The sequence below is a fragment of the Bufo gargarizans genome, chromosome 2 (assembly GCF_014858855.1).
Source record: "Bufo gargarizans isolate SCDJY-AF-19 chromosome 2, ASM1485885v1, whole genome shotgun sequence".
NCBI lineage: Eukaryota > Metazoa > Chordata > Amphibia > Anura > Bufonidae > Bufo > Bufo gargarizans.
The window spans coordinates 163,752,347-163,773,518 of NC_058081.1; the positions used below are offsets into that span (position 1 = coordinate 163,752,347).

At 48.7% G+C, this 21,172-nt stretch overlaps 1 protein-coding gene across 2 annotated transcripts in view; it reads right to left on the bottom strand.

The window, feature by feature from the left end:
* FAM214A (family with sequence similarity 214 member A) overlaps window positions 1–18,325 on the bottom strand; it is a 56,077-nt gene extending 37,752 nt beyond the window's left edge. Inside the window, exon 1 of one of the 2 annotated variants that reach the window (XM_044279665.1) lies at window positions 17,332–18,325. Coding sequence is in view for 1 of the 2 variants with exons in the window: in XM_044279663.1 (XP_044135598.1) it covers window positions 17,332–17,377 (46 nt within the window). In the remaining variant the exon portion in view is untranslated. The remainder of the gene's footprint in view (window positions 1–17,331) is intronic. The other variant, XM_044279663.1, reaches the window with a different exon arrangement.
* Between the last annotated feature and the right edge of the window lie 2,847 nt (window positions 18,326–21,172).

The window sequence follows — 21,172 nt, forward strand, 5'->3', positions numbered from 1 at the left end:
AAAAAAAAAAAAAAAAGAAAAAATTAGGAGCGCACATGGACCGCGTCCGTATTTTGTGGATCCGTGATTTGCGGACCACAAAACAGATACGGTCGTGTGCGTGGGGCCTTATGCTGCGTTTTTTCCCCGCATGAAAAAGCTACAAGTGATCAGCAACAGGTAGCCCAAGTGGTCCGGCAGCGTGAGCTTTATGGGAAACGCTCTTCCATATGACGGCTCATACAGACATTGCACAGTATGGGCGACTCAAGCACACAAACCTCCTGTCAAATCCTGCAAGCCCTTGTTTGACCCATCTGTTACCCCAGGGGGCTCTTATGCATTTGCAGAGGTGCCAGCGGGTTAACTCTTTCAGTGCTGCTTCACCTTTTCACTGAGGCACATTCAGAACAGATGATTCTTTATATGATTTTACAAGGCCACGTGTCTGTCAGACAGAGGTAAGTAGGAGAAAGGGTCCTGTAAGTTGGCACAAGCATGACTGGGCCTAAAGTACAAGTCTGAACACAAGGCCTATTAGAAGCGCAAACACACGCCATAGACAAAGTCCATTCAGTATTGACTATGGAGCGAAGCCATTACCCACACCGGTGACCACTATCTATGCTGGACTCCGTCCCACAGAGTGACAAGCCATCGGTGGTGTAGATATAGGGGTGCAGAGAGAGAATCAGAGGCCACCATCATATGACATGTAAGAGTGAAGCTTCACATACATCGCTGCAGCGCCAAAAGCCTGAAGCTGTGCCTCTGGTTGTATGAGGGTACACAAGTGCACTTATACACAATGGGGAGGGTGGGGGGGGGGAATATTACCGCTCTATGGGGGCTCTGGTCTCCTCCTTACAGCAATAAGTGATAACCCAGAGCATAGTTTAGAGGGTAATAAGAGGCCCACCAGACTCTACTGCAAAATCAGTAATGTAATCCGCTATCAGGGAGTTGTAAGGTGCACACACAGACCCTTCTAGTTATATGCTCCATGGGGACAGGTTCTCTTAAAGGGGACCCGTCACCTCTCCTGACAAGTGGGTTATAATAAATACCCCCTTGTAATAATTCTAAAGCACAAATCTATATAAAATTCTTAAGTTGTGCTGTTCCTTTATTATTCCCTCTAGAAGCTATGAACGATTCTTCGCAGTCTGCAATGATGGTCCAGCTGGGTGTTACCAGTTGGCATGGTTAGGGTCAGCACCGATTGGATAATGGCAGACTGTACAGGGACACCCCCCGAACGGGTAACACCCAAAAGGACCTTCATTGGAAACTACCAGCAATTCATTCATAACTTCTAGAAGGAATAATAAAAGGAAAGGCACAACATAGAGTTAGTTACTTAAATAGGCATGTCATGAGCAGTGATGGCTTCTAGCACTGAGACAATACCTCATTCTAAACACAAAAAGTTCCAGCACTATTGAAGATTCTGTTGCTTTGTCTTTATTTTCGGTAACAAATTACATCACGTGGACACCATCTCACACCCCCGCACATTGACGCGTTTCGAACTAAACCGTTCTTAGTCGTCATAATACCTAATTCTGTGGCGGCACAGCCATTGATGTTTCCATAGAGGACCATGGACTACAGCTTGTCCACATGTAGCTGGAGGTGGCACCACTAAGAAATGACAAAGCTGACGGGACACAATTACTGCACTTTTCCAGGTAAATACAGTATGAGGAGATCTGTGGACGGCGCGGTTGTGCAGGGTCCCCTGGTACATCCACGTACAGGGCATTGTGCGCCAGCTGCAGAGTGATGCAGAAGAGAAATGAGTTAAACAGGGCACAGAGGTATTAACCTCAGGAGCCGCACTAATTCCCCAGGGGGGATTACAGGGAGCAAGAGGAATAATTGTGGATCCTAGAGATGGATGGGGAGTGAAGTAATTAATCCGCTCATCCAATCATTTTATTCCCCGAGGTATTTAGACAGTAAAACACACTGTTAGCAGCAAAGAGGATCCGGAATTAAAAAGGTGCGAGGTGGAAAAGCCTACAAATCCTAGATGCCCAAAAAATGACGCGTCCCGAGGTTTTTCTCCATCAATCTGGGTTCTTTCGATAATAGTCTAACGTGTTGGGACCTTACGGAAAAGAGACCGTGTATAGAGGAACCACAAGATGCAGAGGACCTCTGAGCATCATCAGAACAGAAAACCGAGCCAAAATGATATGAATACGTCCCATGTTAGGGTCTTCTAAAGGCCCATCTACAGATGGTTAGGAAGGAAACACTCCTTCAACAGTCGGCTGCTCGTCAACTGGAGGCGAAGCTCTACATTTACATGCCGAGATCTCCTCCACAGTAGCAGGACGAGGGATCACTATTGCCATCGCTGGTCATTAAGGGGTTAATGTGAGCATATCCTTACCCAAGCATCCTCACTCCTCCATGCACACCACCAACATCAGCCAGCGCTCTAGGTCAGGATGGAGTTTTAACTTCAAAATTTAAATAAGGTTTCCATTCACTGACAAGTAGCATTCTTCAGAAATGTGTGGGATGGAGACATGGTTTTTACATTGTTACTTTATTGTACTGGTACGCTACTAGTGGGAATACAAGAGCAAGCTACCGGCAGATATTCGGAGGAGCTTCTGGCCTGTTCAGAGTATTGTGAGTCATGCAGAGCCCGGGACCCTCCATCTTCAGCCAGGAACGGCACACATTATTATATGAACTGAGCATTGTGCTGGAAACTTATGGAGGAGCCATGTAATATATATAACAGCGCAAACAAGGACACGGCTCCAGTGTCCCAACCAGTGCCAAAATGTCATTTCATGTGAATGGATGCCACCAGCAACGCCACCTTCTTACCCTCTACACAATTCATTCTTTGTAACCCCAATTTTGTTCATTTGACAGAGTCTTTGATAGAAGGAAGAGGACACATATAGGATTGGTGCTTTAGCATGGCGATCGCCCCTTGGTACAGCACAGGCCTGAGGGGGGAGTACATGACTGGTATGCATTCTGGTGCTGACTGGGTCATGCCGTGACCTTCAGGCCCTGCACTAGGCATGAGCCAATCATCAGTTTACATAGAGGTCACCTTAGAAGGTGGTTATGCAGGGTCAGGCTATTGATGACCCATCCTCAGGAGATTAGTGAATCGATTTGTCTCATTGGAGGTCTCATGGACCAGTGCAGAGGCTCTGGTTCCGCGACTGCGCAGGCGCCAGATTGTCAGGTCTGGCTAAGATATCCGGCCTGGTAAATCAAGCGACAGGGGGGGAGCGTTCTCAGCTTCAGGGAAAGGTGCAGTACTCGAGCTCATGAGACGAATCGATTCACTCATCTGTAGTCATCAATATCAGTCGATACCTCGCACTCCTGGCATAGAGCTGGCTGTAGAAGCCATGGCACTCATGGGGCCACTTCACCCTCTTTAAAGGGAATCTGTCACCCCAATTCTGGACTATTAGTTGCAGTAAAACTTGTTCACTTTCTTACTGCCCCCTATTCCCCTGCTGTCAGCGCTCAAAGCTGCACTGAAATGCACAGTCTGGACGGCTGTTCTAACATAATGGAGAGGGCTCATGCGTGCATGTATGGCAGTCCTGACAATGTATTTCAAGGCAGCCCTGAGCGCTGACAGTGGTGGAACGGGAGGCAAGTAGGAAAAGAAAAAAAAAAAAAGGTGATCTGCGCGCTTTACCTGCAGTACTGCTCATGTATTACTGTAGATCAGTGTTTCCCAACCAGTGTGCCTCCAGCTGTTGCAAAACTACAACTCCCAGCATGCCCACACAGCCAAAGGCTGTCCAGGCATGCTGGGAGTTGTAGTTTTGCAACAGCTGGAGGCACACTGGTTGGGAAACACTGCTGTAGATAATGGTCCAAAATTGTGACGGAATCCCTTTAAAGTTTACCTGCACGGAGTCTAGATTGTGGCGGCGGTGCAATGACACCATCCTCTGCCTTACAGTGCATGCGGCTAGCCCTATAGGTATAAACACAAGGACCATAAACCTATACCCATCACATTATAAAAGAAGATCTGCTCACGGTAAAGGAGAAGTAATACTCCCACGCGCTGAGACAGGTTACCGATGGATATTGTTTTACAGTCAGCCCCTGGGTGGAGGAAGCAGAATTGGCTGCCCTTGCCCTCAGCGGGCTGCCGTCCCCTGATTTGTGCAGGATGTGCCAGATCACCCATTTAGGCCGGATGAGCAGGACCAAGCAGCTGTGAGATCCCCTCCTGGCTGAGCCCAGGGCAGCGGCCCCAAATGACCTGCATGAAATAACTTCTTTGTTCCCTTCTAAATATCAGAGCCACAACCTGCTAATACACCAATACGATTTGGGGATTATTTTAGGTTATGCACAGGATTCAGGACTACTACTTTATAGGACAAACTTCCGAATGAAAGGCGTCAGCAGTGTTCTGTATGACGCTTTCTGTCCGACTCCACCTTCAGCTAAGTAGTCAGCACACAGCAGCAATTACAGTCCAGCTCGAGCTAGCTTCTGAGGAATGGTGACATATCCAGGGAGCAGTCATCACAAGATTTAAAAGCCATGGACACCTGTAGGGTTATCTTTATCTTCTTATTGCACTGCACTTATTCTGGGCAAAAAATATTTTCTAGTAGGACTTTATAAAAACGTTCAACCGTTTGGCCCTCTGCAGCCTGTGGGTTTTACATATTGTGCAGGCTGCTCTGCCCTGGTTTTAGAAATTGTAGAAAACGCAAAGTGTGAATGTAGCCATCGTAGCAGATTTGCCATTTCCAATGTATGTGGATTATGCTACACATGTTGATGACCCCCACGTCTCTATGTAAACAAGAGGCACTTCCCATACGGTATACAGGCGTCCAGTGAACCTCATGCTGCACACCTTTGTTGTGTTACCATAGTACACAACAGTGCGAGTGACTACAGCCGCAGCTCCGGGAGCACGCTCAGCAACTTCTCCTCCAAGACATTTGCCTTTCACAAAGCAGGCAGAGAAAAAAGGGGCACCTAGCAACAGACGGAGGCTTGCGATTGGTCAGGGAGGGCTTCCATGGCTTCCTGCTTCTTTGGCAGCCGCTGTGTGTTTGTGCTTCTCCTCCCGTGAACTCAGCTGTATTTGCTCCAGTTCAGGATATCGAGCAAGAACATCCACCAAAGTCATAAAAAGATAAACCCGTGAGCCTTGCTGACGGCCGGAGCGCACACTCTGCCTGCAGGAATAATGAGGTTGTTAGAGGGGTTCTCTCATCAGGACATGCCATAGATGTCCAATAGGTGCAGGTGCCAGACATGAAGAACTGGGCCCCCAACGTAAAGGTCTCACACGAGCGGCTTTCTTCGTTCACGGTTTTTGGAAGTTCCATAGCACATTATGTGCAGCCACCTCTCCATTCACAGCTGGCCCTGTTCATGAGATAGGAGTGGGTCCTAGAGGGTCCATACCCATATACCAGGGATGCCCAACCTGCGGCCCTCCAGATGTTACAAAAATACAAGTCCCAGCATGCCTGAACAGCCTACAGCTATCAGTCTACAGCAGGGCATTTTGGGAGTTGTGGTTTTACAACACCTGGAGGGCCGCAGGTTGAGAATCCCTGCCATATACTATGCCAGAGATCAGCAGCCTTCAGCACTCCAGCGGCTGTGAAACTACAACTCCCAGCATGCACACTTACTTGACTGTTCTTGTAACTCCCACAGAAGTGAAAGGAGGATTCTGGGAGTTGTAGTTTCAGAACCGGAGGTTGCTGATCCTTGTAAATGTCCAGATGGGACAACTCATTTAAGATTTGTTGAAAAAGTGACCCATCAGTGAAGCACTAGTGTGTACAGAGCCACAATATGGCTTTCTACAACAGCAGGAATACAGCCCCCTTTAGGGGTTTATTATCCTCACAGACCCCCTGATGCCCGTTTCAGTGGAATTCATTATAAAACCCAGCAAAAAAAATAATAAACTGACATGCCAGATCACAACCACTCTCCCTTTCAAACTAGTACTGCATGGAGTACTATATGGCGGTACTCAGAGCGCCTCCAAACTATATATTCTGTGTGTCCACAAAAGATAAGACATTTATGGCACATATACAGGACATGCCTTACACGTCTGATCTACAGCAGACAGGGCTGTGCTAAATATATATGTTTTGTGTGCATGATCTTGGACAATTTCTATCATTTTTTAAGGCATAATACCATCAAAAAGAAAGTATGCCACCCTCGCGACTTTTCAAATGGTGCTGTGCTGTAGGTGGAGCCATCAGCCGTGGAACATTTAGGCCCCTTGCAGACGAGCGTGTCCGGATTATGTCTGGATGCGTTCAGTTCAGTTTTTATTGCACGGGTGCAATGCGGTTTACTGTGTTTTGCACGCGCGTGATAAAAAAAAACTGGATGTTTACAAACAACATCTCATAGCAACCATCTGTGAAAATTGCAGCCCCATTCACTTCTATGGGGCCAGCATTGGAAATCGCAGAATATAGAGCATGCTGCGATTTTCACGCAATGCAAAAGTGATGCGTGTAAACCACCGCTCATGTACACAGACCCATTTAAATGAATGGGTCCGGATTCTGTGCGAGCGCAATGTGTTCGCATCACGCATTGCACCCGTGTGGTATTCTTGCTCATGTGAAAGGGGGCCTTACTGTCAGCTATAAGCCAGAGTAAATTTCGGTTTAGGCACACAGACTGAAGGAGGATACACCTTAGGCTGGGTTCAGACCTGAGCGTTCTGAAACGAGCACTCTGTATGCGCGATTGTACGGGCGTTTACAACCGCGCATACAGAGACTGGCGTTCACACATTGTCGCGCGTTCCCGAATTTCTATGTGCGGGAACGCGCGACAAACGCCCAAAAAAAAGCTCAAGCACTTGTTTGAGCGTCGGGCGTTTTACAGCGCGATCGTACGTGCTGTAAAACGCCCAGGTGAGAACCATTCCCATAGGGAATCATTGGTTCTTGCCTGTTGTGCGTTTTACAGCGCGTAGGAACGCGCTGTAAAACGCTCAGGTGTGAACCCAGCCTTAGGGTACTTTCACACTTGTGGCAGAGGATTCCAGCAGGCAGTTCCGTCGCCGGAACTGCCTGCCGGATCCATCAAAATGTATGCAAACTGATGGCATTTGTCAGAAGGATCAGGATCCTGATCCGTATGACAAATTCATTGAAATGCCGGATCTGTCTCATCTGGAAAAACAGATCCGGCATTTATTTATTTTTTAATTTTTGTGGTCTGAGCATGTGCAGACCGCAATGCCGGATCCGTTTTGCTAGAACACTTGGGGCCGGATCCGGCATTAATGCATGTCAATGGGAAAAAATGCCGGCATTCCGGCAAGTGTTCTGGAATTTTGGACGGCGATAATACCGCAGCATGCTGCGGTATTATATCCGTCCTGATCAGTCAAAAAGACAGAACTGAAGACATCCTGAACGGATTGCTCTCCATTCAGAATGCATGGGGATAAAACTGATCAGTTCTTTTCCGGTATTGAGCCCCTAGGACGGAACTCAATGCCGGAAAAGAATAACGCTAGTGTGAAAGTACCCTTATTTATGATATTTTAAGAGCATCCTCCTGCAGCACTGTGGAATATCAATCGCAGAAATGACACTATATACACACACACACACACACTGCTGCCTAATGGAAGTATCCCTTTAATGAAGGACTCGCATCCATTTATGCGTTTTTGCTTGTGTGGCATTTTCATTGGAGTTTTTCAATGTTTTAGCTCAAAAACACCGGGGCCAAAACATACTAAAATATTACAGAGTACTACAAAACACTGAAAAGTCTACATACACAGCATTTAGTGGGTCAGTGGCTTCTTCGTTTTTTTTTTAGTGCTGCATGCCCCGGTATGGGATTTTTTTTAGACTTCTCTGTAGGACTTGAAAAACGGCCAAAAAAAAAAAAATGGATGTACAAATTTGCCCTAAAGCTATCTGCACACCGTATGTATAGTGATTTTCTCCACACAATTCAGTTGGGTTTTTATAATAAACTATGTGGATTTAATCGCACTTTCGATGCTGTTCTGCATACGGATCGGCACCGTGTGCAGGGAGTCTTACGGCCTTTTCATATCTATTATTTTTTCAGCACTTTAGTATTCATTAACGTTCATGATAATAGTATTATCACAAGGCCTACGCTATAAACTGCTGCAAATTCTAAGAAGTGAAGGCCACAGCTCGGGTTCAGCCTTGAACAGTCACCTTTTCTGGGAAGGCATATACACAGGTGAAACTCAAAAAATTTGAATATTGTGCAAAAGTCCATTTATTGCAGTAATGCAGCTTAAAATTGGAATTTTGTGAAAAGGTTCAGTATTCTAGGCCCAAAGTGTCACCCTCTAGTCAGCTAATTAATCCATACCCACTGAGCAAAGGGGACCTGAGATTGTGACTTTGGGGTTTCATAAGTTATAAGCCATAATCATCCAAATTATACCAAATAACGGCCTGAAATATCTCGCTTTAGATGTAATGAGTCTCATGTTAGTTTCACCTTTTACGTTGCATTACTGAAACAAATGAACTCTGCACGATATTTTAATTTTTGGAGTTTTTTACCTGTATTCAACCGAGGGGATTATACTTGGAGGTCACCGAAGATCTCTTGTGCAGCTACAGGCTCCAACACACGTTAACGTCGGCCAATCCCACCGGGAACGGCAACTGGCGGTCTAATGTGAGTGGGGAGCTCCTGACTCTCCCAGACAGGTGATGTCGGGGGAGGGGAGGACAGGGTAAAGTTAATATCTCTGCCTGATCCTTTTGTTCTTTCAGGAAATAAGCTTCTCCCAGAAGTGTCTGGCAGTGGCTTTCCCCAATGAATACACTTAGGCCTCTTTCACACGGGCGTTGTGGGAAAAGATGCAGGTGCGTTGCGGGAAAGTGCACAATTTTTCTGTGCGAGTGCAGAGCTTGCTGCGATTTTCACGCAACGCACCAGTGATGCATGAAAATCACCGCTCATGTACACAGCCCTATTAAAGAGAGAATGGGTCCGGATTCGTTGCAGGTGCAATGCATTCACCTCACGCACTGCACTCGCACGGAATTCTCGCCCGTGTGAAAGGGGCCTTAAGGGTCCTTTACAAGGGCCGTTCATAGTAACGCTAGTTAGCGATGATCAGGTGGTGTAAATAAACCACCGATTACCTGATGAATGAGCGAATGGCGATTGTTTACCGGCAGCAGATCGTGTGGGGAAGAGCGATGGCATTAGCGATCACTACATGTAAATGCACCAGTCTCCTCCGCCAGCGATCAGCAGATTGTCGTGAAGGAACACTTGCTTATTGAATGTGTATGGCCGCTTTTTTTTTGCTACTGTGATTTTTGTCTATTTTTCAGCAGTTTTCCCCATCACCTTCTCTATAGGATACAAATGTAAAAGGAGAAAACACTAGTGTAAGGCTACTTTCACATCAGCGTTTTCAATTCCGCTATTGAGAGCCGTCATAGGATCTCAATAGCGGAAGAAAACGCTTCAGTTTTGTCTCCATTCATCGTCAATGGGGACAAAACTGAACGGAACAGAATGCTCCAAAATGTATTCCGTTCCGTTTGATTTGCGTCCCTATCGCGGACAGAATAACGCTGCAAGCAGCATTTTACTGTCCGCGATGTGGTGCGGAGCACGACGGATCCATCCCGATATAGAATGTAAGTCAATAGGGACGGATCCGTTTTCACTGAAACAATAGAAAATTGATCCGTCCTCCATTGACTTTCAATGGTGTTCAAGACGGATCCGTCATGGCTATAGAAGACATAATACAAACGGATCCGTTCATGACGGATGCATGCGGTTGTATTATTGCAACGGAAGCGTTTTTGCAGATCCATGACGGATCCGCAAAAAAACGCTAGTGCGAAAGTAGCCGTAGGGATGAGCGAACTTCTGTTTTCAAGTCTGGCGTACAAGGTTCAGGTTATCTAAGATGTCTGTTATGGATTCCGCTACAACACACTATACGTTATGGTCCGTGGTAGCAGAATCCATAACGGAATTCTTAAATCTGATTGGTTGCCATGGGCAACTAAGCCAGTTTTCCTTTACACCCGTTTGATAAATCTCCCCCCCAAAAAAGGCCAGTGCAAAGGACCCTTAACGTAGTATAATAGCCTCCCCGGATGTGTCCATAGCCGGTAAACATATTGGGGACAGCAGACCATCAGAAGCTTCCATATTCTGGCCTTGTCTGTACCTTTTGTACACTAGGACAGAGTCTAGGCCGTTTTATCTCTGTACAGATCCTTCCAAGCACAGAATGAAATTGTACCATCGGTCAGAAGCGGTGACCTACAGGATGGTCAGGAGTCAGGCGCAGAACAATGGAGACAAGAAGCCGTCAGGAAACTTTCTGCCTTACGCAACAGTCATCTGTTTCATGTAAACAGCAGTCCATGCAGCGTGGGTCTGGTTACCAAAGGACAGCATCTACCGACACCGACTAAACCTGAAAACCTACACACGTCTTAGCGAGAATCCTTGAAGATCAGAGCACAAGGCCTGTGCTATTTTCGGCGTATCTATGTTAAATATGCAGGCGGATAGAAAGAAAACACAGCTCAGACTTCTCTGCGAGTAGGGGGAGGAGGTGGGATCAGCTATGGGGAGGCTTTAATGAAGCCCAGCGCAGAGGAAGAAAGCAAAATAAAGATCCTTTATGAGAGGGCTCTGCCTGGAAATAAGTGGGGAAGAAGCCCCTTCCCCTAGGGGCTTATGCCTGTACTGCGGACCATAAAACTGTTGACTTAAATGGGTTCGCAATCTGCAGCATAAGGCCTCATGCACACGACCGTTGTGTGCATCCGTGGCCGTTGTGCCGTTTTCCGTTTTTTTTCGCGGACCCATTGACTTTCAATGGGTCCGTGGAAAAAAAATATATATATATATATCAAAATGCACCGTTTGGCAGCCGCATCCGTGTTTCCTGGCCGTGAAAAAAAATAGGACCTGTCCTATTTTTTTCACGGCCAACGGTTCACGGACCCATTCAAGTCAATGGGTCCGTGAAAAATCACGGATGCACACAAGATTGTCATCCGTGTCCGTGATCCGTGTCCGTTTTTTTCCTATCATTTCAATGGCAAAATTGACTTTGATTTTTTTTCCCCCCCATTTTTCATGTCCGTGGATCCTCCAAAAATCAAGGAAGACCCTCGGACGAAAAAACGGTCACGGATCACAGACCCCGTTTTTGCGGACCTTAAAAAAAAAAAAAAAACGGTCGTGTGCATGAGGCCTAAGACCAAAGATAGGACTTCACCTATGTTTAGCGGAGCGGAGGCACGGATAGGAAGACCATGGAAGCACTATGAAGCGCTTACATGGGCTTCCCATCCAGGTCTCCGCAGTCGTATGTTGCGGATTGCGAACCCATTGAAGTCTATGGGTTTGCATCCACAAATGGCCAGTGCCCGTGGGACCGCAATTTGCTGTCTGTGGCACAGGACCCTTAGGCCTCATGCACACGGCGGCTCGGATGCGGACCCATTCACTTTTATGGGGCCGCAAAAGATGCAAAAAAATAAATAAAATAAATATAACCTGTCCTATTCTGCGGACAAGAATAGGCAGTTATATTGATGGCTGTCCGTGCAGTTCTGCAAATTGCGGAACGCACACAGACGTCATCCATGTTTTGCAGACCGCATAACACATAACGGTCGTGTGCATGTAGCCTTAGGCTCGTGGGCAAGAGCCCTAAAGATGTGCCTGGGTTCTCCAAAGAGTGTCCAGTTTATAAATGCAGTGATCAGTAAAATGCTGGCTCCTGGAGTAAAGCCTCGCTTTCATCTGCGGAAAGCTGATCAAGCACAAATGGTGGCTAGCGGCGGGACCATAAACCGTTGCATGCAACGGTTTACATCCAGCAATTATACCAGTACGTGGCCAGATCCCTCTGGTGGTGATCTGTAGGATGTGGTGAACTCCAGCAGGCTGTTCTCCGCCGGAGATGTGAACGTGGCCCAAGCCCCTTACACCAGTTTAAAATCAGGCCAATATTGGGAAGAAACGTTCATACGAATACTTGCTCGCGATCACCGGCCCGTGTGAGGCTGTCCACATGAATTTCCATGCAGATTTCTGGACATTTCCACACACAAAACCACATGTGTCGCTTGAGGATTTGATGCAAGCGCGAGATCTGCGCAAATCTGCATTAAAAAAGGGTAAAATCCGTACCAAAAATCGCAAACACAGCTGACATGCTGCAGATTTCTAAATTCAAAAAAGCAAAGCGTACACGAGATTTGCCTAATCTCATACACTTTTTGTGCAGAAAAACAGCATGTGATCTGCAAGGTGTGCAGGTAGCCCTAGGGCGTCACAGAACAACCGAACAAACACCGTTTTGTTGAATGAATGGGTGATGAACAATCGTAATAATGATTGTTTATCCCCCGTTCACTTTGAATCTAATTATGTGAAAGTCCCTTTAAACAAGCGCCAATCAATTTATATAATGTGGATCTGCACTTGGGACCGTCTCTGGCCCATGTTAAAGAAAGGGGTTGGACCATCTCATACAATAGGGGAATATTGCTAGGATATGCCACCAACGTCTGATCGGTACGGGGCGGCGCCCAAGAAGTGCAGGACAGCAGACCGCACATACGCAGCCACCCTCCATTCATTTGTATGGGACTGCTGAAAATAGCCGAGAGCTGGCTCAGCCATTTCTGCCAGTCCAATGGAGCAGTGGCTGTGCGTGTGCGGTGCACTTCCCATTCATTTCTAAGGGACTTCCTAAAATAGCAGAGCGCGACGCTCTCTTTTACTTTGCAGACTCCCTTTTAGAGATAGGTGCGAGTCCCACCTATGGGGCCCCACACCTATCAGACATTGGGGGCATAGCCTAGTGATATGCTCCCAATGTATGAGATGGGCCAACGGATAAAGTGGGCAATGATCAGCAATGGAACATTCATTCCCGATTATTGCCCACTATATGTAGCAGTGCTGTCCGCAGTTTGTCAGCAGCACATCCCTGTTTGCCCAATGTCGGCTGATCAGCAGCAGACTGACAGGTAAATGATCAGGAATCTCATATGACTATCAGTCTGTGTAAAAGGGCCCTAAAAGGGCAAATATTTATCATAAATCATAAGGCAATTTTCCTGCGCAGACGGCAGGTCTAAAGGTCTGCCCACTTCAGGAAAACCCTTTTTAACAAATGTACCCCCCTAATATGTTGGTTTCAGGTAGGCTTCAGATTACCTTCCATCCTCTACTAGGCCGCAGTTGAAGCCTGTACTGGCCATGACACCTGGGCATGAGCTCGCATAGGAAATAACTGCCAATGAGTGACTACGCTACAGAGGTACCAGGAAATATATGGGGGCATTTATCAAAACCGCTGCACACTTAGTCATACATTAAGCGTATCCTCTGGCAGTCTTGTGCCCAGAAAACTGGCATACATGACGATAAATGTGCCAGGAGCGATGGCCCAGGCCCCTTTATGAAAAGTGACTAGGACGGTGTAGAAACACAGCATGCACCTAGATTTAGGAAAAATGACATTTAAAGAGTCCCGAACCCAGAGACTGATTATTTGAGACCGGAAAAGTGGTGTAAGGGGATGATAACTCTTCCTCTGTGGGTATAAAAGAGGCATGAACTATGGGGGAGAGTTATCGGAACTGGTGTAAAGTAGAACTGGCTTAGTTGCCACCTTTTATCTTCTAAAGCAGCTCTGAAAAATGAAAGGTGGAATCTGGTTGCTATGGGCAACTAAGGCTAGTGTCACACTAGCGCTAGACATCGCCGGCAGGCTGCTCCCTGCTGGAGAAGTCTGGATCCCGCATTGCCAGACACCATCTGACACCCGCCGGCCTCATTCGCTATAATGGGGGCCGGCGGAGATCCGGCTGCAACCCGGAAAACGGTTTTAGTCTGGCCGATTCTTGGCATATTTGCCAGGTTGCGGCCGGATCTCCGCCGGTTCCCCTGATTGTTAATGGGTCCGACGCGCCTTCAGGCAGCTAGCTACTGGTAATACCGGATCCAGACATCTCCAGCAGGCTGCTCCCTACTAGCGATGTCTAGCGCTAGCGTGAACGTAGCCTAAGGCCCCTTGCAGGCGAGCGAGTTTTCCGCGCGGGTGCATGACGCAAAACGCATTGCACCCGCGTGATAAAAACTGAACGCGATAGGAGGCAAAACGGAATGACTTTGCTTGCGAAATCGAGCATTTTTCACTGAACACATTCGCAACGCATCCGGACACGCTCGTCTGCAAGGGGCCTAAAAGTGTGTGTTTGGCCACAAGTGTCCGCATTTTCAAAAAGGGAGGACACAGAAAGCTTCTATCAGACACCTCCAGAAGTGGGCTATCTCCTGTGAAATTAGAAAGGGTCCTTTACGCAGGCTGAGAGTCCTAAAGTTAATCGCTAACGAGCGTTCATAGAAACCGCCAAAAGTGCCTGGAGGCGTTTACTCCCCCTCCTCACTGAAGAACATGTTCATAGTGGAGCAGGGGGACACAGCTGTTGGGTCTACCACTATGTAAGGCTATATTCACACATGAAGCTGTGGATATGCCGTTGTCGGGTTGCAAATCCACAGCATTGTACAGACTTTTCAGCTGTATTGTCAACCACGTGTGGACATACCCTTAAAGGAGTTGTGCTTGGTTTAGAAGTTACCCCCTAACCATAGGATAGGGGATAACCGACTGGTCGCTGGGGGTCTGACCACGGAAACTGCTGGGTAATATGGCACTTGGGGACACGTCGCTGCTGAAGCCAGTCATTAGCTGCCGCAAATCAGTGCGGTACAGAGCAAGCGAGTATAGACTTCTCCAGGGGTACAGCCATCTGAGGGGAAAATTTGTAAAAAAAAAATAAAAAAATTAAATTGTAACTGGTCAAGCATTTTATTTGTATAGTGTGCTTACCCCCTATGGAGAACACAGGCATGCTCGGCTGAGGGTGCGCACGTATGGGGGAACTGGGAGAAACACTGGCTACTGACAAGGTGATCCAGGGCTTGGATGGGAACACTCGCCAACCACGGCCTGATACAGGACCGGTCACATTACCCCGAATATTTATAGCCCGGCACTATTTATAAGCTGCTCTCAATATGCCCCGAGGAAACGCTGGGCTGCCGCACCTCCGAAAGCTGAGAAAGGCTCCTTATTGTTGGAGACATCTGTGCACACAATAAGATGAATGGGGCATAAGTGTTAACACCGGCTGGAACATTTCTAAATAATACCCTCTTTACGCACCTATTACGCAACAGTCCTCCAACAACAATGTCATGGCATGCACAGGGAGACAAAGGGGCTGCGAACGCCTGAAATATGAAGGACTGTGGAAATCCCTGAGCGAAGGCAGCGCACCGCCAAAGCCCATTTCATGTGGCAGTCCCGCGGGAGGCTGCGGTGAGGACCCCAGCAGGTTATTTATGGAGTGGGAGATTGGGGAGATACACAAGTTTTCACCGGTGTAACGTGATCTCCATGGACTCCAGACAAGCTCGCTTTTGTACAGATCAGCTGCTCCTCAGAATACTCCACAACCTGCCAGCTCAGCTATTCATCAGCTTAACCCCTCACCGGCCGGCCAATCACAAGTAACTCGACACCCTGTGAAGAAAAGCCTGACTGTTCTGGGGAGCCTGGGCTGTCGGGGACCACACTAATCATTCCAATGTGTGCCCAGGATGAGGAGGGGCGCCATTGTCTGTGGGGATTGTGGAGAAAATCAAAGCCAAAATAACACACCGCAACAATACCGTCACACTGGTGTGCTAATCACATTTAGTGGATAAAGATAGATACATACAATCCAACGAGACAAAGACCCACACACTACAGCGTCACCCCCATAACAATACATGTGATGACAAAGAGGGCCCCTGAGGAATGCTACAGACAGAACTGACTGTATGTGGCGGTAATACATCCCACTGTTTCATCATAGCAGGTGACATATCTATATACCTCTGCGCACTGTATAGGGAGGAGAGAAGAGGCAGCCGCCTGTACAGGTACAGTGTATAGGGAGGAGAGAAGAGGCAGCCGCCTGTCTAGGTACAGTGTATAGGGAGGAGAGAAGAGGCAGCCGCCTGTCTAGGTACAGTGTATAGGGAGGAGAGAAGAGGCAGCCGCCTGTCTAGGTACAGTGTATAGGGAGGAGAGAAGAGGCAGCCGCCTGTCTAGGTACAGTGTATAGGGAGGAGAGAAGAGGCAGCCACCTGTCTAGGTACAGTGTATAGGGAGGAGAGAAGAGGCAGCCACCTGTCTAGGTACAGTGTATAGGGAGGAGAGAAGAGGCAGCCGCCTGTACAGGTACAATGTATAGGAAGGAGAGAAGAGGCAGCCGCCTGTACAGGTACAATGTATAGGAAGGAGAGAAGAGGCAGCCGCCTGTACAGGTACAATGTATAGGAAGGAGAGAAGAGGCAGCCGCCTGTACAGGTACAGTGTATAGGGAGGAGAGAAGAGGCAGCCACCTGTCTAGGTACAGTGTATAGGGAGGAGAGAAGAGGCAGCCGCCTGTACAGGTACAGTGTATAGGGAGGAGAGAAGAGGCAGCCGCCTGTACAGGTACAACGTATAGGGAGGAGAAAAGAGGCAGCCGCTGGTACAGGTACAGTGTATAAAGGAGGAGAGAAGAGGCAGCCACCTGTACAGCTACAGTGTATAAAGGAGGAGAGAAGAGGCAGCCGCCTGTACAGGTACAATGTATAGGAAGGAGAGAAGAGGCAGCCGCCTGTACAGGTACAATGTATAGGAAGGAGAGAAGAGGCAGCCGCCTGTACAGGTACAGTGTATAGGGAGGAGAGAAGAGGCAGCCACCTGTCTAGGTACAGTGTATAGGGAGGAGAGAAGAGGCAGCCACCTGTCTAGGTACAGTGTATAGGGAGGAGAGAAGAGGCAGCCGCCTGTACAGGTACAACGTATAGGGAGGAGAAAAGAGGCAGCCGCTGGTACAGGTACAGTGTATAAAGGAGGAGAGAAGAGGCAGCCACCTGTACAGCTACAGTGTATAAAGGAGGAGAGAAGAGGCAGCCGCCTGTACAGGTACAATGTATAGGAAGGAGAGAAGAGGCAGCCGCCTGTACAGGTACAATGTATAGGAAGGAGAGAAGAGGCAGCCGCCTGTACAGTAATATCATAAAGCAAGAACTTCAGGAACAAAGGGAAGGCTGGATCCCATGCCCAGGGGCCCCATACACAGGACATATGCCCATGCCCTAGTGGCAGATGCCAGTAACTACTTCTCCAATGTACTGTACGACACAGCAGCAGACAAGGACCTGACAGGGGCACACAGAGGGCTGATGCTGGGCCACACAGGCCGTGGTTACCTCTGTCTGGCTTCATCCTCTCGGCGGTGTCACAGGCAGATCTCATGCTGGAGTCCTCCTCCCTCAGGGGGCACTGTCTGGTAGAAGGAGCCGAGGAGAACCAGTGTCCCGGCCGCACATCAGGCCCGAAGCCCCCCTCTCAGCTGGCACTCGCTGCCCAGTGCCCACACTGCTCACCCGGCCTATTTATAAACTGCTCTCCCCAGCATCACACACAGCGGCACCAGACGAGAGGAGCCCGCGGGCTGTGTGATCAGCGGGTGACTCACCTGACAGGGTCACGTCTGGCGAGTGCCTACAAGGCGGACCCTGCCATGCACACAGCTGATTCCTGCCCCCTCCCCCAGGTCACAGCTGACACATTGTCACTCCAGTTAATCAATAAGCGATCGCACTGATCGGTCAGGTGACCTCCGCTCACAATGGTGTAGTCCCGCTGCCCACTAGTGACCTGGCCCTGCGTCCCCCACCCGAGCTAATCCCACGGCCATCCTCCCTCTCCCGGCAGCTTTTACAGCATCGTCACCGCTACATGTAACCCAGGCTCTGCCAAACGCCTTCCCAAGGCTCGATCCGCTGCACCATCTCCCCTGTGTGGTACTGTGGGGCCCCCTCCTGTCCTCCTCTCCCCCTGGCCTCAATGCGAGGGGCAACTGCCCGGACCATGAGAGCCCAGCTGGGACATGGGAAGTTAGGGGGGACTCGGGAGCCTGCACTCATCAACTTCTCAGCGGAAAGACAAGTCACTGAGTGAGCGTCCGTCCTGCCCGGTGCACACCGCCAGCTCAGCGCCCGCTGTCACCCGACTGACCCCGCCACCCTCCTCACTGTCTCTCGACTGTCACAACACTGTCTATACTGCGGCCCCGCGGGTCACGTGTCCCAACAACAGCCAATCCCCTGTCGTCACTTCCTCTGGCACTTGAGGCTCGGCCAGGAACCGCGTTGCCGTGGTAACCAGACCGTGAGAACCCTCCGCTGTTGCAAATAGTCTCCGGTCTTCAGGGTGGGCACGTGGGCGCCCGGGCCATGTATAAGCCATACATTGTGCGGACACTGAGGGGGCTATCGCTTCGAGGAATTAATAGGCACACAAGTTACGTGTAGGGGGCGAGCTAAGTGAAGGCTTGCGCATGCGTCCCTCAGTTGTGGCCGGATGGCTTCTGTCAGTCAGCTGTTATTCTTATGCTAATAAACAGTATGCACGTGCTGCACATTACAGGGCAGTGAGGCACCCCAGAATCGGTGGGGTGCAGAGAGCAGCCTCCTGGTTACTCTGCAGCCCTGGGTGAACAGGTGACACATTTCTGCCAGTGGTCCCTGAGTTTTTGGCAATATTCCTTTTTGGGGAATGTGTGTGGAAATTACCAAAGACATTCTCAACCGTTCTCAAAATGTGTTTTTAACAAATCATGGAGTTCTGGATAGATCATCAGCATGTAAACAGCGGGGGTCCTACATTAGGGAGGGTAGATCATCAGCATGTAAACAGCGGGGGTCCTACATTAGGGAGGGTAGATCATCAGCATGTGAACAGCGGGGGTCCTACACTAGGGAGGATAGATCATCAGCATGTGAACAGCGGGGGTACTACACTAGGGAGGATAGATCATCAGCATGTGAACAGCGGGGGTCCTACACTAGGGAGGATAGATCATCAGCATGTGAACAGCGGGGGTACTACACTAGGGAGGATAGATCATCAGCATGTGAACAGCGGGGGTACTACACTAGGGAGGGTAGATCATCAGCATGTGAACAGCGGGGGTCCTACACTAGGGAGGATAGATCATCAGCATGTGAACAGCGGGGGTCCTACACTAGGGAGGATAGATCATCAGTTAAAGGGAACCTGTCACCTCCCAAAACCATCCCAAGCCGCCAGCAGTACCTGCGTGTAGCCAGCAGTGTGTTTCTGATGATGCCTTTCTTCCTGAAGACAGATTCAGCAAAAGTACTGAAAACGTTTTATCCCCTGCCGACGCGCTTCTCCACACATGCTTGAAATCACGGAGGCAGCGTCCTCCGTGCTTCAAGTCATGGTAACCACGCCACCTTCCCTGCGCCTTCGCTGTGACTGACAGCGCTTATGCAGAGAGATCGGCAAAACCAGCCAAACTGCCGGCTATCAGTCACAGCAAAGGGGCAGGGAAGGTGGCGTGGTTACCGTGACTTGAAGCAAGGAGGCCGCTGCCTCCGTGATTTCAAGCATGTGTGGAGAAGCGCGGCGGGCAGGGGATAAAACAACGTTTTCAGTACTTTTGCTGCATCTACCTTCAGGAAGAAAGGCATCATCAGAAACGCGCTGCTGGCTACACGCAGGTACTGCTGGCGGCTTGGGATGGTTTTGGGAGGTGACCGGTTCCCTTTAAAAAGAACTGCAGAACCCCTTTAAAGGGGTTGTCCGAGTTATGGAAAAAAAATATATAGCACAGAAAATCTGATATATAACTGAGCTAAGCAAGTTTTATGCAAAAAATAATAATATATATTTCCTCATTTCCCTGATTCTTTTCTGGCCCTTTGTTTACATGCAATAAAGACAATCTCTGCCCGCTCCCCCTGCTACTGCTCAGGGAGTGAATTCAAGAGCTGCCCTGAGTGACATGTCTGCCTGCTGGGAGACTCTGCAGCATGTTGTATGTGTAGGACTACAAGTCCCAGCTGTATAATGACACTGCTAAGGGAGTGAATACAAGAGCTGTCCTGAGTGACATGTCTGCCTGCTGGGAGACTCTGCAGCATGTTGTATGTGTAGGACTACAAGTCCCAGCTGTATAATGACACTGCTAAGGGAGTGGATACAAGAGCTGTCCTGAGTGCTGGGAGACTCTGCAGCATGTTGTATGTGTAGGACTACATGTCCCATCTGTACAGGGGCGTAGCTAAAGGCTCATGGGCCCTGGTGCAAGATTTCAGCTTGTGCCCCTCTTCCCTCAGTGCTTTGTGGCCAGGGAGGCAAAAATTGAAAAATTTTCAAAAAGGGGTGTAACTTGATCAGCATGCACTTTCCATAATACCGGTGTCTTCTTATGTGGCACAAGGGTCTTTGGGCCCCCTCAGGCTCCTGGGCCCGGTAGCGACTGCTACCTCTGCCCCCTCTATAGCTACGCCCCTGCATCTGTATAATGACACTGCTAATACACACAGCATCTTCACTCTACCTTCTTGTGCAATGCTCTCTCTAGTCTGTCAGCTCCAGTGCCCAGCATTGTCTCCTCACTGCCTGCAGAGCTGTGCAGCTGAAGGGGTTAAGACTCCTAGCAGAGAGTAGACGGCAGTGAAGGGGGGGGGGCCAACACAGTGACGTCTCGTTTACAGGTTTGTAAACGACCTTTATCAGAGCAGGGAGAGAAGCTGACATCACAGGTCATGTGACCCTCAGTCAAATCTGAGAAACCAGCCTCTGGAGATAAAGTGAGTGAATTGGAAAGCTGTTACATTTGCTTAGTTAGGAACATAGAACAAAAAAATAACTCAGACAACCCCTTTAATGTGGCAACAAATCTACTGGCATACACAGGAGAATCCACATTTTTGCCATGCATTGGTGAGATGCACTGTGGCCAGAGGCTATTTTGCTGCAGAAGGTGCACCACAATGATATGTAACTGACAACCAGTGCAGTTTCTAGGTAAAATTTCTCTCAGGGCGAGTGTCAAAAAAACTCCCCCCCCCCCCGGTAACAGTACGTCACGCAGTGCGTGAGGTACAGTGAGTGAGCGCCGCCGCCCGCACTGCCTGCCTGTGGGGGGACATTATTTTTAATAAGGATCACTATGGACATTATTTAGAATGGAGGCTGCTGTGGATGTCATTATAACTGTATAATGTCTGATAG